Source organism: Tetrao urogallus (genome assembly GCF_951394365.1).
Source record: "Tetrao urogallus genome assembly, chromosome: 2".
Taxonomy (NCBI): domain Eukaryota; kingdom Metazoa; phylum Chordata; class Aves; order Galliformes; family Phasianidae; genus Tetrao; species Tetrao urogallus.
In genome coordinates, this window is record NC_136814.1 from 26405227 (window position 1) to 26422479 (window position 17253).

At 40.6% G+C, this 17253-nt stretch overlaps 1 protein-coding gene across 5 annotated transcripts in view; it reads left to right on the plus strand.

Annotated features, from left to right (window-relative positions):
- Positions 1 to 17253, plus strand: part of TTC7A (tetratricopeptide repeat domain 7A) — a gene marked incomplete at both ends in the record, with an annotated part of 161190 nt that overhangs the window by 14201 nt on the left and 129736 nt on the right. For 3 of the 5 annotated variants that reach the window (XM_079532944.1, XM_079532945.1, XM_079532947.1), the window contains 5 exons: positions 3955 to 4085; positions 5743 to 5864; positions 13312 to 13390; positions 16456 to 16616; positions 17047 to 17110. In XM_079532944.1, the coding sequence (XP_079389070.1) occupies positions 3955 to 4085; positions 5743 to 5864; positions 13312 to 13390; positions 16456 to 16616; positions 17047 to 17110 (557 nt within the window). The remainder of the gene's footprint in view (positions 1 to 3954; positions 4086 to 5742; positions 5865 to 13311; positions 13391 to 16455; positions 16617 to 17046; positions 17111 to 17253) is intronic. The other 2 variants (XM_079532946.1, XM_079532948.1) reach the window with 2 other exon arrangements.

Sequence of the window (17253 nt, forward strand, 5' to 3'; positions counted from 1 at the left end):
CCTGGGTAAAGCCCTGATGGGGCTGTGCTGACCATTCTTCAAGCAGCAAGTCGGGCTATAAACCTCCCAGGACCCCATCCAACCTGAATTTTGCTGTGATCTCTTATGTCAGTTTGCACGTGTGTTTTCCAGTTCTTTTCATAACGTCACTTCAGAGCGTAGGAACCACATGACATGTTTTCTTCCTTTGGGAAGGACTGGATGAGATGAAGCTGGAAATAAACCTTCCTAAAATGTCCCCACTCAGGTTTTCATGAATGAAAGCAGTGCATTTCAACTTCAGGAAGGAATTTCTTCAGTCTGTGACAACTCTTATGTCCTTATGGTGTGTTTCTTTTCTGGCATAAATGCAAATTACTTTAGAATGGCAGAAGAGCAAGCAAAAATTAGAGAGATAAAGAGCCAGAGATGATTTTTTGGAGAAATAACGGAAGTGGATGGAAGCCTTTCCTTTATTCAAGAAAGAAAAGTAGTGCTTCTATACATAGAAAGCTGCTGTCTCTAAAGTAGGTAGAAGGAGTTTATTTTTTTATGAAAGATCTTTCTTTAACTTGAGCCAAATCCATTAGAAAATGGTATCTTCTGTATGTGAAATGTTTATGTAATATGTATTTGTGTATATTTGTTTACTTAAATCTGGGCATCTGATTTGTATGAGAAAAATCGTGGTATAGGTGAGTTATAAGTTGGTGTTGTCTTAAAGTAACTGGTTTTAAAAAATTCCTTAACCAGCTATCCAGAAAGCTTGTAGCTTTATGTTTTGCCCAGAAGTGAATTCAGTCTCAGCAGGAGCTATGCTTTGCTAAGTCCAGTGTGACACGTACCACGCATTTAGTGGTCTCCTGTGTCTTTTGGGGAATTGAGTTGAATTAAAAATGCATGGAATTCTGCAAAGGATTGTCTTTGCTGATAACTGGAGAATGGAGAATAGTTAGTGGAATTTGTGCCGTCGGGGCTGGTGGCTATTTAAGCAGAGCTATCCACACGCAGCTGCACCTCAAGCAAATCTGTAATTCTTGGGACTTTGCACTGTGAGAGCTGAATGGACGGCTGCAGAGTAGGAAATTTGTCCTTTATCTTTGTCTGCTGCATTTGCTGCCTGCCTGCTCTGATTTTTCTTGTATTTCTGTGGTGAATCTGGTTCAGATTCTGCAGAAAATCTTATGCTCTGATTGCATCAGGTCAGCACATACAGTATGAGCAGGAAGCGCTGTGACTAATTTCACATCATGTGGGTCATTCCTTTTTGCCCTTTGCAAGTGGAAAAATGTGTGCAGTGTAGCATACTGTCTCCTTTCAGTATGTTATACATTGCTCTGTGATCACTGTAGCAAGAATTCTTTTTGGAAACGTTGGTATCCCCATCTTCATTCTGCTCCACCTCTGTTTGTGTGGCTGTGCGGATGGGTTTGTTTGTTGTCGCTTGGTGCTGGCAAAGGCTGCTTGCTTTCCTCCCCCACATCAGAGCTTAAAGATAGTCGCTCCTTGCAGTGTGCGGCAGCCGGTATGGAAATGGTTTTTGTCAGCCTGTTCTGTGTGTGACATCTCCCACGATTGCTGCCCCCACACAGACGGTGCTCGGGTGGCTCTTGCAGCATCCTGATCAGAGTGGTGACTCTGAAATGCAACACTTTGTTGGTTTTATTTTTGGTTAAGGTGGATGGCTCGAAATTCAGAGGTGAGTTGAGTCAGATCTGAGAGTAATATTCGTAAGTCGATATAGCTTTACCACTGGATGTTTTCTCTTGAGAATTGAGTTAACATCCTTTTTTCCCTCTTAGTATGTAGAAACAGAGTGAAGAGAAACTTTGAAATAGTAGGGAAAAAATCTTGACATAAAGCCAGAGGCTTTAAAAGTGGATTGGAGGACAAAATCTGTTGGATTTTCTTCTATGCAAGATGGATGTCAGTAGAAAGGAGGCAACACAGAATGGTTGTTAGTGGTAAGCAGCAAGATAATTGTCCCCAGGATTTTCAAGGGTGCAGGATACTCACATGTGCTTCTCCTTGGTGGATCCTGGGGGGTGTGCCATGGATCTTTGATCTGGGACAGGGCAGTGGGGAGCCACCCCCTAAAAGGACATTGAGGTGCTGGAGCAGGTCCAAAGAAGGGCAACAAGGCTGGTGAAGGGCTTGGAGAATATGCCCTAGGAGGAGAGGCTGAAGGAACTGGGGCTGTTCAGTCTGGGGAAAAGGAGGCTGAGAGGAGACCTTGTTGCTCTCTTCCGACATCTGAGAGGTGCTCACAGCGAGAGCGGGGTTGGTCTCTTCTCACTGGTGACAGGATGAGGGGAAATGGCCTCAAGTTGCTCCAGGGTAAGTTCAGGTTGGATATCAGGAAAAACTTCTCTGCAGAAAGGGTTGTTAAGCACTGGAATGGGCTCCCAGGGGAGGCAGTTGAATCACCATCCCTGGATGTGTTTAAAAACCATTTGGATGTGGTGCTCAGGGACATGATTTAGCGGAGGGTTGTTGATTAGGGTAGTATGGTTAGGTTGTGGTTGGACTCGATGATCTTTAAGGTCTTTTCCAACCTGAGTGACTCTATGATTCTATGTGGGGCTTCTTCCACTGAAGTAACTGCTCGTGTTTGCCTCAAAGGTAGAGCTTGAGACAGGGAAACTCCTAGCACAGTTACCAAGGGGACAAAATAGAAACTTTGAATGTGAAAAATAAACAAAGCTAAGAATGTCTAGGAGTCTCAGACTCCTCTAGAATGAGTACTTCTACACATTGTTCATCAAGGAGTAGCCTGGCTCCCCTTTGCCATGGAGTCCTAAGGTGAGCTCTGTGGGGTGCCCTAGATTATGTACAAGAAAGGTGTGGTTCCTGGTTTGAGCTGCAGCTCTTCACATGGGGCACATTCTTTTGGCATATGCTATGGTGATCCTTATTGCTTCCCTGGAGAGCCTGTCCAAACAGCTCATCCTTTTGACCTGTGTCAGGAAGGCTAGGGTTGTGTATTACATCTTACAAGCTTTTCATTAGTATTGGAGTGTTGTTATATACAAAATTTTCTGGGAAATGCATACTAAACAATCTGTAACCTGTGTGGACTACTGGGCATCTGTGCAGTTGTTTGATGTAAAAGACCCAGGTTTCCAAGCAGTGTTGTGGGGGATAAGAATCTATATAGATCAGAATAAAATCAGTCTGCATATACATAGCCTCTCCAAGGGGATTTAGGGAAATAAAGGATATAGCAGTGAGAGGTCAGGCAAGGACTGGATAATAAGGGATTTTTGTGTAGGGACAGCAGCTATGGGTCTCTTTTTATGTGCTGTATGATTGTTAAAGGACCTAATGGTACAAAAAACAAATGTGGGTTGGGTTTTTTTTTCTTCTCTTTGGAATAGAGGGTGACTTTGTAGTTTTCTTGTGCTTTTCCAAGAACTCTCAGTATGTCCATGTGCAATTTGCGAGTGCTTAGATTTTCCACAAAAGGCTTCAGGTCTTCCAGTTCTGTATTGTTGTCTTTCTCCAAGTTTCTTCCTTAAAACTGCAGCTATTGAAAGCTTCACTTGGAATAGTGGATGCTCAGAAATTCTCACATCCGTTGCTAGGTTGTTTCTGACAACATTTATAACATTATTAAAATTATATTTTATAAACAGCATTTATATCGAATCACCCAAAATCTATAGCCATATTTGGAAATATAGGCCATAATTTCTCTACTTGCTCTTCCCTGACAGAGGATTTGTGTGTCCTTTCTTCATAAAATGTTTGAAAGGTGCTGTAGGAGCATGCAGTGGTACCATGTTAGAGCAGCATGACAAAAATGCCTTGCATGTGTAAGAATTTTGTTTTCTTGGGATTTTTTCCTAAAAGCCACTAAAACTGTGGGGAAATCTACATATGGAAAAACGTTGCGGTCAGACAGTAAATGGAAGTATAACATGGCTGCGTTGCTCTTAGTGGACTCCAGTTAAAGAAGGTGTTGCTCTTTTACAGGTCTGTCTCTGGAGCGCTCAACCAACTCAATAGCCTCACGTGCTCGCCTGTGCGAAAGGGAGGAAGAAGTCATGACTTGCTTTGAAACTGCGTGTGTCATTGCTCAAGTGTACCTGCAGGAGCTAGAAAAGGTAAGAAATGTGCTCAGGGTGTTGCCTGGTGACTTGAGTAGAACATCCAGGAATTTTGGCTGCAGAGTGGTGGTGAAAACGTCAAGCAATTATAGATAATGAAGTGAATGAGAACAAGTCTGAAGGAGCCAGGTGTCTTAGCATTTCTGCAGGCTGAGTTTTTTAGTATAAGCAGTTGCAAAACAGCTGTTTGTCTGGTCTCTGCCAGTTTCTTTTGAAAATGTAGAAACCAGTTTTGCCTGCAGTAAAGTACTGAATATTTGGTACGCTCAGATCCTTATCTCAAGTTCAGCTCTTACTAAGAAGGATTACAGACTTTATGGAGCAACTGCTGCCATGAAGGAGCCCTAGACATTTAATGTATCTGCCATTTATATGATACACAGTACTGGATATTGAGATCCCTAACAAGCTAGAAGTTACCTTTTGGCTTGATCATAGCACCTTAGCTGCCAAAGCTTTGCCATTTCCAGGTAAAAGTGGAGGAACCTGGATCAATAACAAGTAACTGCTCAACCTGATGTTGGCTAAGGATGCTGAGTAAGATGAGTACTGAGCTCTGTGTTGAGCTGTAGTACGTGCCAGTTCCTTGCTGGGTACATGCTTAGGTATGTCTATCTCTGTAACTTTGCCTAGCAGCATTTAACAGGGACACACCATAAGTTTTCACGCTCTGTCCTCTGCCACACACTGTGCTTGACATGAGCAGCAGTGAGGCAATGGACATTATCTGTTATTCTTTACAGCCTTAGACCTTCTGACCAGATATCCTCCTCTCAGCAGCAAGGCTGCTGGTTTTGTTTTCAGTTGTGTTAAAACAAAAATAAGCTTAAACCACACACAAAAATTCAGTAAGTAGCCAGCTAACAAATTGTTTGGTCTGTTTCTTTGCAAGAAAAAGCTAATTTACCTTTTTATTTAAAGTGAAGTGTAGCCTTTTCCTTGCAAGAGGACCACTTCCTGCAGTGCTAGGCACTGAGAGCTTGTGTCCACCAAGAAAGGAAAAAGTTTGAACGTTAATTTGTTCATCATCTAGACTCAGAAGGATGGAGGATTCCTGATTCACTCAGAGTCCATAGATCCTTTTTATTCCTGGAAATAAAATACTACTTTGGAGAGTATACACAGTGCAATTTCTAGCAGTGAAAGCTGTTTGTTAGCTGATCTGGAAGGTAGAGCTTCTAAGGAAGCCAAAGCAAGAAGACTCAAAGAGGAAATGCTGCAATTCTGCCATCAAGACTGCTTGTAGGTTACTAACCCTTACAAACATTTGTCATGTTAAGCTAGGTATCCCCACTTAAACATTGTGTTTCTATTTCTATGCAAGATGCTGGCTCTGTTGGTCGGAGTTGTACTTCTGAAGGCCTTGGTATTGATATGTAGCCTTCTGTTTTATTAGAATGGAAAGTAGCAGATGCTGGGTTTCAAAGCTCACATTGCACACGGAATATTTCACAGAAGTCACTATAGTTTATTTTAAAGTTGTCTTTGGAAGGTTTTTTGAATAGAATAGAATAGAATACCTCATGAAGGTAGGTTTTTAAGTAACCTGAAGAGGAATCTGATGACAGAAGCTAACATTTTATTTTTGGTATCTTGTGGGGAAGTGACTAGTTCAAAGAGGTGTCTGTAATCCCACTGGTTTCTTTCCTCACAGACTTTAAACAACACACATTCAAGGAATATGAAGGGCAGCAACACAACATACTCTGAGTTTGAACTGTCCTACTTCCTGGAAGCAGCTCTACAGAGTGCCTACGTGACTCATTTAAAAAAGGGGTAGGTGGATGCAGATGTTAGTAGAAATAGATAAAAAATAAAAAATACCGCATATTTTGTCTCAGAACGGATGAGACTTACGTCTTCATGTGTTCTGTTGTGACTTTTTTTTGCTGCTGTTGATTTGCTTCAAGTTTTCTCATATCCTACCCCTCCCATCTGCCTTTCCCTCTCATCCTAAGCCCAGACTCACAAGTAGGGTGGGGTTCGACTATTTTATTGTCTTGACTCAGCTCTGTTCCCTGTGGAGATGAGGAGTCTGACCATAGAGAGCGTGTGGAATGTAAATACTACTGAGTTCTTTTTGAATATTCAGCCCCAAGGCCTGGTGTAGAGCTCAGTGAAGTCTTAAGGGTTGTTTTCTTTTAGTTATTGAAGTTCTTGAATGTCTTGATCAAACCTCCGAATCTGTGTGCTTTAACTAGAAAGAATGTCATCTTTCAAAGGCCATTGGTGAGAGCACAGCAACCCCTAAAATGGGCGGTATCTTCAAATCTATTTAGCTGATGGAGAGATTGCTGTGTGGGGAGAATGTCCTTTTATCATGTGTAAGCAATACTTATACGAGTTCATCCTTCCCTAGTCCTGTGTTTGCAGCAAAGTATCACTTTTGTTCTTAAGGAATCAGATAGTGAATTTCTCACTGTTCTGTAGAATATAATTGGTCAAAGTTTTGTAAACTTTTTTAAGCAAACCATCTTTGAAAGTATTTCATTTTGGTGGGTTTTATAATCTTCACACCCAAAGATGTTTTCTCTGCTTTTCTTTTCTCCTTTTTCCTTCTGAATGAAATATGGAGAGACAGAAAAGAAGGAAATGAGAAAAAAAAAATCACAGCAAAGATCGTTTTAAATTCTTCTGTATAAAAAAGAAACCAAACAAATTTTGTTTCTGTTGCTGGAGGAAGGACTGCTTCAGTTCAGTTTGTTTTTTTCTTTTTTTTTCCCCAGTAATGATTTAAATGCATCGATGAATATGCTTGATGTTCTCTATTGTTTTATTTGTAGCCAGGATTAAAAGCCTTTGTGTACAGTGCAGTTGTACTTACTATAGCATGTCCATACAGGGTGCCTTGAGGTAAGCCTTATTTAACCCAAAGGCTTTATTCATAGAGACCAGGTGTTGTGAAATGACCCCTTTAGCCAACTGCCTGCAAGTTTATTTGTAAAGAAGTACAAGGTCCCAGGTGCAAGATGTAGTCCCAGTGATACAGGATACACATGTGGTTTTCCCATGAGAGATGGTGGTTGACCATCTGTTGCTCAAAGAGTGGGCTTTACTGGCCCTTTGCCATTCTGGTAGCAAACAAAAAGCTCAGGTCTTGCCAGTAAACTCATTAACTATGTAATAAAATAAAATCTCATTTAGAACATATGGCACTGATGTCCTCTAGGCACCTTTTGAATAACAAACTCGCTCATGTTCATTTATTCAGCAACATTTGAAATTAAATCTTCATCACTTCAATATATCCAGTGGGTTGTTTTAGCTATTACTGTGAGCCCTGGTTGCTCTCTTTCCACGTTATTATAATGACAGCCTTTTAAAAAAGAAAAAAAAAACCCAACTCTACAGGAAAACAGTTGGGAATCAAAATACATGTGTGAATTAAGCACCACTTTGATTACATGCTGAATCGCTGCAATAGCAGCAAAATGTTCTCTGTAGCTGTCTCATGATGAAAAAACAGCCTCATTACTGCCGTGGAGCTGACATGGCTGTGACAAGAACAAAGCCCAGTTCGTTTGGCACCTCTTCCAGTGCAAATCAGAAGCAAAAGCCAGTGAAATTAAAGGATCACAGGGAGGAAAATGAGACAAGTGGGAATCCCCTGTTTGTGTCTGTGCCCCCTGCTTGTATATTAATGTGCAGTTTTTGCCACAAGAGGGCATAAACAGCTTTGGGATATGTGAAGGAAAAGGGTGGGAGGGTGAGAAGGGAAGAGGCTTTTTCAGATATTTTGTGCGTAGGTCCAGGGAGGTCCATGCCCTTCTCCTGGGCAGCTGTGTACAAAACAGGACTATAGGGGAGCTGAGGTGTCTCCCTCAGCAGATGATCCAGGAAAGGAATGGTACTGTCCTGCTTTGTTCCTGCTGGCAACCTCTTGGAACATGATCAGGGATCATAAAGTCATACAGTGGCTGGGTTGGATGCGACCTTAAGGATCATCTAGATCCAACCTCCCTGTCATTGGCAGGATTGCCACCCGGCATGTCAGATTAGGTCAGGGCCCGTCCTACCTGACCTTGACACCTCCAAGGATAGGGCACCCACAGCTTCTCTGGGCATCCTGTCCCAGTCCCTCACCACTCACTGAGTAAAACATTGAATTTAATGATCCTTATGTTCCCTTCCAACCCAGACCTTTCTTGGACACTGTGATGTGACTTTCCTGTGTATAGCTCTAGACAGCTCTCTGAGTGGACAGCCACCTCTGGAGAGCAAATAATCCAGGAGGCAGAGATGTCCTTTCCTCTTTCAGTGCAGGTTTAAAAGAAGGCACCTTCCTCACTCACATGCACCCATGCAAAACAAAGGTGCATGGTGCTAAGGAGCAAGCTGTGAGGGTCAGCAGGTCCTACAGCTGTGGCTATTCTTTTCCCTCTTAATAGATGTTAACTTAGAAATGCTGTGTTGCTGAAAGCGCATCTGCTGCAGTTGCAAATAGGATTCATCTATATGAAGTAACAGTTATTTCTGTGTGACTCTTCTAATGGTATTTGAAGTATGCATGGAGTAGCAAAGGCAAAGGAAATCAAAACGTCAGGGCGTTCCAGAGGAAGTGATGGTTTTGGAAGCTCTATGTGCTTCTGAAAATAATACTTACTTCTCAGAAAACCATTAAGAGCTTAGTAAAAATCAGATTTCCTTATGATCCCTCATGCTCGGGACCTTAGATACTTTGGAAAGCCCTGATAAAATTGCCTGCTAGGGAAAGCTTATGCAGTTCTTTCTTTTTATCTTTTCCTGTCATTTTTGCAGAGCCCTCAGTTCCATTTTTTGAAATGTTACAGGCTTCTGTTGCAAGGGCACTTGGAAAGAGTAACTTCATGTATGTGTTAGTGTTACAGTACAATCAAACAAAATTTTTGCCAGAATATTAATCTTTTTCTGAGGAATTTGTGTGGGTTTGCTTGTCATTTATCTCTTCTTCAGTCCTCCCAGTCTAGCACCTAATACAGGAAGCTTAGGACACTGCAGCTGTTAATTCACAAGTGAGTCTTACTGCCTACTAGATGAGTCTATGAAGGCTGGTCTGAAACTAATGCCTCTTATTTTATTATGTTGGCTCATGGTCAGAGGTGAATGTTGGTGGTACAGCAGTATCTGTAGAACCTTCCTGCCGCTTTGCCATTACCTGTTGTTGCTGTGTGATAGATGGCAGCAGAAGGGCAGTCTGACACAATGGTGTTTGACATGGAAGTGTGTCTGAAGCAAAACTGCGTCAATGAATTCCTCCATGAAGAAAAAATGGTACCCACTGACATTTCATCGATGCTTGCTGAATGTTTATGGAGTCCAGACACTGCTGCAGATTTTTATGAGTGTGGCATGCAGACTCTTACTCATTGCTGACCAAAAAAAAAAAAAGATTTGTAGCTGAGAGTATGCTTTATCAAGTAGTGCATTTGTGTTCTTTGTATTGGTTGTAGTTTCCATGGGAATAAATATGAGACATTGCTTTTGGAGCAGCCGACCTAGATAAGTGCCAAAGTTTTTTTTTAGTTGGTTGGTTAGTTTGGGATTTGGGGCTGTGGTTTTTTTGTTTGTTTTTTTTGGTGGTTTTTTTGAGTCTAGCTAGTTTGACAGGTTGACATTGGGAAACACTAAAGTGATTTGTTGTAGTTAGTTGTCTTGTATCTTTCATAAGAATCTGAGGTCTAGTCCTTTGAATACTTTTTATGCCTGTGCATGAGCTGCTGTTTAAGGAGAGAGTATGAATTCTTAGAAAGCTGGGAGAGATGTAGAAGGAGCTTCACTTCATAGTGGGCATGGTATTCCCACTTTTTGTGTGCTTTCCCCTGGACAAGTGACTCTGCAAACTGCCATGTAGCCATCTCCAGATAATCTCTTCCATTTGTTAGTGGCTATTTTCACAGTTACTAAATGGGGATAAGAACATGATCTTTTGGGGTCTACCTGAGCTCATTATCTGTATTTTTTTTTTCAGTGATTTTGCACAGAAAACAATGTATTTCTTAAGTTTCTTGCCTTAAAATTTTGTGTGGTGTTAACTAAATAATGTGACATAAAAGTGATATGACTATTTCCATTCATATCTGGTAATTACCCTATATTAATGAGGGTTTTTCTACAAAAAACAAACAAACAAAAAAAGCAAAACCAACCAAAAAAACAATCCATAGAGAACAAAAAACCACAGCAGCAAAAACAAAACAAAAAGCACAGATTTTCATTCCATGCTGGACTGAGTCATTACTCGATGTGCTCTCAGTTGCTGTTTACACTGATGATTTTCTGCATTCCTCTTTATTAAATTAGCTGTACTTGAATTCTAAAGCACATTTCATCATAACTTTTAAAATATCTCTCTTACCACCTTTGTGGCTAAAACCACAGCAGTTCATTTAATGGCCAGGTGCTGTTTCTTTCTGGTTTCTCTTTTTTTTTTTTTTTATTTCTGTGGCATTTTAGCAGTGCAGTAGGAGCCTACAAAATCTTTCAGCTCATTATTTCCATAATCTAATGTTGACTTACGATGCCTTGATTTGAACCAACAGTACCTGGGATTTCCAGGTAGTCTGTTGAAGTCATGAGGTGCTCGAGATTTTTTGGTTCCTGATCTAGACAAGATCAAGTGGATTTGCAATGGATTGCCAAGGGCTATGATTACATCCTCATCCACTCGTCTGCATATACTTACTGCTGTTCAAAGACCTACTCTTCTTTTTTGTATTCTTCAGGTTCTATTTTCAAAAATCTCATCATTTGCATGCTTTGTATGTGAAAGGCTTCTGTTAACAGAGCTGTAAGTTGGTTATTGTTATCAGTAGTATTCATGCTTATAGTGAAGCCTGTGCTTCTTGGCCTTCCAGTGCCTTGGAGTGGAAATGGGAGCTCCCTAGTGAGGTGGATTTGTTCAATAGCATTCAGAACATAAAAGCAAAGCCTTAGACCTGTAGAACTGGTATTGCTGTCACATGCTTTGTATGTTTCAGAGTTAAGAGCTTGGAGCGGGTGTTCTCAGAGAGGCTGACCACCATGTCCCTGTCTGGCCGTGGTGGGTGCAGGCTGCCTCTTGCAGCTGTCTGCCATGTGCTGCTACTCCTGTGAAGATGTTTTTGGTGTTTGTCTTGTGGTCTGTGTTCAGCCCCAAAGATTTGTGGAAGGGCCAGAGCTTCCCGTTTTTTCCTTCATTTACCTCAGGTTCATATTCCTTACTCTTCCTTTCCCCATCAGTTCAGAACAGGATGGTCCTCCTGTGAGGCATCGACATTGTTTATGGCCTTGTCTAAAAGCTGGAAGTTAAACAATTCTGTAATGTTCTGAGGAAAACTGTCTGTTTTTTAGCACATTCTCTAGGTTTTCAGTCTCTAACTAAAAGCCAAATGCGGAATTAATTGGCTTTGTAAATGATCACTAATCTTCTTTCTGTTACTAGTGAATGGAATTCATTGATGCTTTTAAGACAAATACCATTATCGTAACAAGAAATCCAAACGTATGCATTCTTGAAAATGTCATGGAAATATCATGTACAGCCTTTTTCTTCTTCTGAGCCTCTTAAGGAGCCCAAGGAAGCACAGGAATGGCCTATGCTTTTTAAGTAACTGAGGGGACCAGGTGCTTTCTGTTCAACCGGGGAAATGTCTTTTTGACTCTTCAGCATGAAATAGCCTGTGAATTATTCTGTTGGCTTTTGTGTGACTGCTTGTGTGTGAATATCACCACGTATCTAATTGCTTTCCTTAGTTTAAGATTCAGAAGTGCGTGTATGTGTGAGTATTCTTCCCCGAACCCACAAAATGCACCAGGTATCTTGGCTGTTTGGAACATTTGCTGAAGCTTTAACGTCCAGCTTACAAAAACTTCCTCAAGGAAGTTTTCCATCCGAAGCTGAGAACATCTTTTACTTAGGGGAGAGTGGAAAGGGAAAAAAGAAGAGATGGCATCTGGTAAAACTTGCATTATTTTTTAATCTTCCCTCTTTGCATGTCTGTAGATCACCCTCAACTGGATAGTTTTCAGAAGTCTTTTCTCTGAGTTTAAAACTTGAAGATTAAACTTGGTTGACAGGAAGGCCACACACATTTGCGTTGTGTGACTTGACGACTGTAGGCCTTAGGGTGGCATTTCAAGTAGCCAAGTCTTAAGACAAACAGCATCAACTTAATTTATTTTTTTCCCAGAAAATATTTTGCGATGTTTCTTCAAATGTTTACCATTGATTTTAGAGCACAAGAAGATTTGCAGTGCATGAAACACAATCTGTGTAATTACCTTCATAATTTAAACTGATTCGCAGAGGTGGTTGTTATGGTGTGTGGCTTTTTAACAAAACCAAGATGCTGCCTGCACAGAAGATTTTCCTGGAATAAGTTGAAGTGGCAATTTAATATACCAGAACTACCGCTGTCTGAATGTCTCTAATTCAGGGCAGCATTGCTCCTTTTCTGTTGGCTTGTATTTCTTTGTGTAGTTACCACCTTTCAGAGAAAGTGAGCAAAGCTGTTTTGTTACTGTGGTGGTAAGGCCATGTTCTTAACCTGGAGGAGCTTACAAGCTTCAGGTGCTGATATGTCCAGTGTTTAACTGTTCCTCTCTCCATCTCTTTCAGCACTCAGGCACATGGTTAAGATATCATTTGGCGACTAGGCTGGTTTAATTGCTAATGGTGTATGCATAGTAATGTGAAGATTTTTTTTTTCCAGCCTAGCCCTCTTTCACTGGAGGTTAAGCTGTGCTTGCAGTCAGCTACTCAACTTAGCTACTGGACAGTAAACTCTTTAAACTACTGTAATTTCATTATGTGTCTTGACTACCAGACACAAGATGCTTAAGTACCACCTGAAAGTCATCATCGTTTAAATCATGTATGCTCAGTATAATTCATACCAGTCCAGTCTGAGTGTGTGAAGAGGAGATGTGGATGCTTTTAAGAAGCAGCATCCGCTTTATGAATACGAACTATGAAAAGCTTCCAAATGTGCCCTCTGTTACTCAAATGCGAATGTGATCTTCTCTGAGGAAGCCATCTGGAGCAGGCATGCTACAGTCACTGCCTCACTTGGTGCCATTGTCCTCTGCCTCAGAGTGACTCGTCTCAGTGCTGCACACTTGGTGTGAGGGGTTCCTTTCTTGGCTTCTGTGAATTTCAAGTTTGTTGCCCACCTTTGGGTGCACCATCAAAATATTTCCTTTCATTCATTGCTGGTTTGCATTTGCTTTTTGTTTCATGGTGTTTTTTTTTCTGCCTTCTCCTTAGCGATATTGTGAAGGGAATGAGGAGTCTGCGAGAAGTATTACGGACTGTGGAAACAAAAGCTACTCAGACCTTCAAAATGGTAAGGGGAATGAACGGGAGAAGGGAAGGTGGGTGTAATGTGCTGTGCAAGGAATTCTGTTTCTTAACCACTGCTGTAGGACAAAAAATTTTCTTCACTTGACTGCTTGGAATTTTTTGTTTGTTTTAATACTTCTGGGAGTTATATTTGTAGTGATGCACTTCATTCAAAGTGTTATCTAATCTAAACCTCTGAGCCCTCAGGTCTGGACATATGGGTTACTTTTCTCTCACTCTCTCCTTTTTCTTTTTTTTCCACTTGCAGTACTTTTTTTTGACTGTGGTTTAAATAGGAATAGGAATGAATTTAGTTTGACAGTGCTGTCCCTTATTTTCTTTGTCTCTTTTGTCAATGTGTGCATGCACAACTTTTCAGATTTGCATGTAGCAGCATTAAGTACTTCTAGCTTTTGCAACAAATAAACAGCACTTTTTTTAGACTAAAGTGCTTCTGTGTTCCTCATATAAAACTCACTTTGATACAATGTAGTGCAGAGTGAGTGTTATTTTTTGTGTTGTTGTTCCATGTCTTGTAAATCCTGAGTACCTCTGATAAAGAAATTGTAGAGAAAGTTATGTGCCTCATTAATTGGGTAGTTTAACTTAGATGGTTCTTTCCTACCTCCACTTTAAGAAATTTTGTCATGAAGTTACTCAGGATGTGATGAAATCAACAGCATGGAGAATAGCAGTCCTGAACGTGAATGAGAAGTTTGCAGCCTTGGAAGCATTGCACTAATATGGCTAAACTTGTTTTGTGTTTTGTTCAGCTTTCTCTGTGTTTTGCTTAATATTTTGAAGGTGGGGAGCACTGGGTTCCAGTGAATGGGACTGATCTACGTGTGTCTTCTTCACATGCAAATGCAGAGCTGAAATGAAACCCCAGACAGAGAGGGTATCCTGAGTGCATTTTTTGCCTAGGTTTCTCATATTTGTCTATTTTGGAGCTTCTGTTCTAGAAATGTATCTTCTGGTTGCCTTCAGATCACCTTCCCTGCATAGTCAAGAATGCAGATGCACACACCAAAGTTGGTGCAGGGAATTAGAAAAGGTGACTTAATTGTCATGCTCAAATGGTCACATCCTTTCCCAGAGTGAGATCAGGACTCGGGATTTTTTTTTGCTCATCTGCTTTATTGCTATGCTGAAATGAACGTAACCATCTGCTGTTCTTATACCGTGACAGAATGTGATACTCAACTGCTCCTGTCCCAATGCAACGGCAGAGAGCTATGCAACACCCTTGGGGAAGAATGTTATTCCTTAAGGGGAAATTTGAAGATGTCCATCCAGTAGTTTTTCCTGGGATTTCCATTTTACTGGAAGTTGTGTTTTCATTTTCTTGTTTAGTTTTGAAGAGCTGTCAAGAGGGCAAAGGGAAGAATGTGCTTAATTAAACACATTTTTCATGCATGAAAATGAAACACAATTTTCTTTTTCCTAATTTGTGGGATCACAGTGTTCTTTAAGCATAATGATGCTGCTTTTTTTAGCCAAAGGCAGTAATAACATAAATCACAGTCTTGGCCTGTTCTGGTTTGTTTGGTCTTATTCAAAACAGGAGTGAAGCTAATTTACACAGCTACTGTACTGTATGTTAAAATCAAAGAAAATGCAAGTATGTGGTTCTTTCCTTTTGAAAGGCTTATCACAAACTGTACTGCTTCTTTTGTGTGAAACAGTAAAGATCTTTCTGTTGCTGGCACAATACTCTTCCCTCCATTCTAAGGCTGTAGGAAAAAATACAGGAGAGTTGGCTCCTTGGGGTAAAACTGACTAAATAATTACACACTGAGACAAAAAATGGTACTGGCTAATGTTGCAGTGCCCTCAGCCATTTTGCCTGTGGTTGCTTGCTATAAAAAGCATAGAAAAGCTTAGTTAGAAACAGAAGGCTTTCTGTAGGTTGTCTCTAGGAGTGTGGGGAAGGTCTCAGGGTGTCCAGGGAGTTGTGTGTGACAGTATTTCTTTAAGGCACTGCCGTACATCCAAATCAGTTTGCCATTTGCTAGATACAGCTATGAAACCTGTCTTTATCTGATGTTGAAAGGGCAGTGTGTGCTAGTGTGGCTGCATTTTAGACTAACTCAGATTTCATGTGTGGTGAGGCAGATGAAAATAAAGAATCTTGCATCAAAATAAGTTATTTTTCTGAATCTGATCACATGGATTTTCTTTAAACTCAGGGTGATTTATTTAATCCTACAGATACAACAGCTCAAGTGGAGTAATGTTTCAGTTTATCAATCATACTTACTCTTAAAAGAGAATGACTTTTGGCAGGCTCATACCACGTCATAGCACATAAATAGCATAGAAAATAAATATGCAGCAGTCAAAGAAAAGTTAAAAAATGTTTACTGGTGTTAGGACAGGAGGGCTGAAGTTTCAGTCTACCTCAGTTCTGTGCTGTGTTTGCTGTGGTGTAGAGCACCATGCTACTGAGAATTCCCAGAAGATACCCCTTGTTTTGATTTCTGCACTTGTTCGCATGCTTATCTATTTACACTGGGGAAAAAAAAAATAATTAGGGGTTTATTGGATGAGTCTAAACAGAGACAAATGCCAAAGACAGCTTCGCAAAGTCGAGTTAGCTGGCTGCCTTTTGGGCTCAACTTGACAGCTAATAGATATGAACTAGAAAGCAAGTATTTAAGGACACTCAATGGTCAAACTAGGGCATGTGACATTGCAGTCTCGATGTAAAGTTCCTAATCTTTTCTCTTCTTGCCACTATTGCATCAACAACAAAAGAGAGGGACAAATAATACTGAGGTGAGGCTATGAAGAGCTGCATTTACACCAACAGCTGAATGCTTGCTCTTTTAAACCTCTAGGCTGAGACTCACTCACAAAATCTTGGTGCTGCAAAAGCATTGGAGTACCATTATACTCAAACGTAGTTACATTTGTGAGACTCTCAGCAGTCTGTGTGGCAGTCAGTTGTCTTCATTCTCTAACTTGTCCCTTGTTGTTAGGCCTTTGTGATGTGTGTATGGTTGTTAGGTGTGTGGGGTGTGTGTGAAGGCTTCACTAATGCATCTTTCTCTGTTTACTGATCTCTAGACTGCGGCCAAACAGCTAGGCCAAGTGCTTCTCCATTCCTTGAGTGAAGACTGTTACTGGAGCCCTTTATCTGACCCTCTCCCTGAGTTCATGAACAAGGAAGATCAGTCTTACATTAGCAATGTGCTTTGTCGGAAGCCTGAGCTATACACAGAAGAGAAGTAAGCATTTTTTAATTTTGGATTATTGACAGAAGGAAGAGAGGATGTTTGAATGCACTGCAGTATTGCTAATTATGTCACTGATTGATGTAGTAGCTTTGGGAGTTCTTGTTTTTGACTTCTTATCAAAAAGCCTGGAAAAATAAAGCATTAAACCTAGAGTATTTGATTTTTTTCCACATGAAGGTAGAAAATCCAACCAAATAGCTGTCTTTGCTAAGAAGTGGAAGTAATCTATTTATGGTTTGAAATAGCTCATCTTGGATATGTTTCAGAGCTTTTAATTGTGTAAACCTGCAAAAGAAGGTATTACCTAACAAATGAATTATGTATGAGATGTTTCAAGTTACTGCTCCTCTTGTGAAATGAGAAGGGGAGGCTGATAGGATAATTCTTGACCTTCTTCAGAAAAATGTGTTCTGTCTTTCAGTGTTTACTGCCCTCAGGACAACGTAGAAGAGGCTCTGCTTCTCCTCTTAATCAGTGAATCCATGGTAAGCAAAAAAGGAGTTTGTAATATTGATAGCTCAAAAAGAATATCTAGAATTTCCATGTCAAGTCTTCTGGTTGATTTTGTGTACAGAATCTTCCCTAAATAAAGAGAAATGAGGACTCTACTATATTAACAGGAAATGCC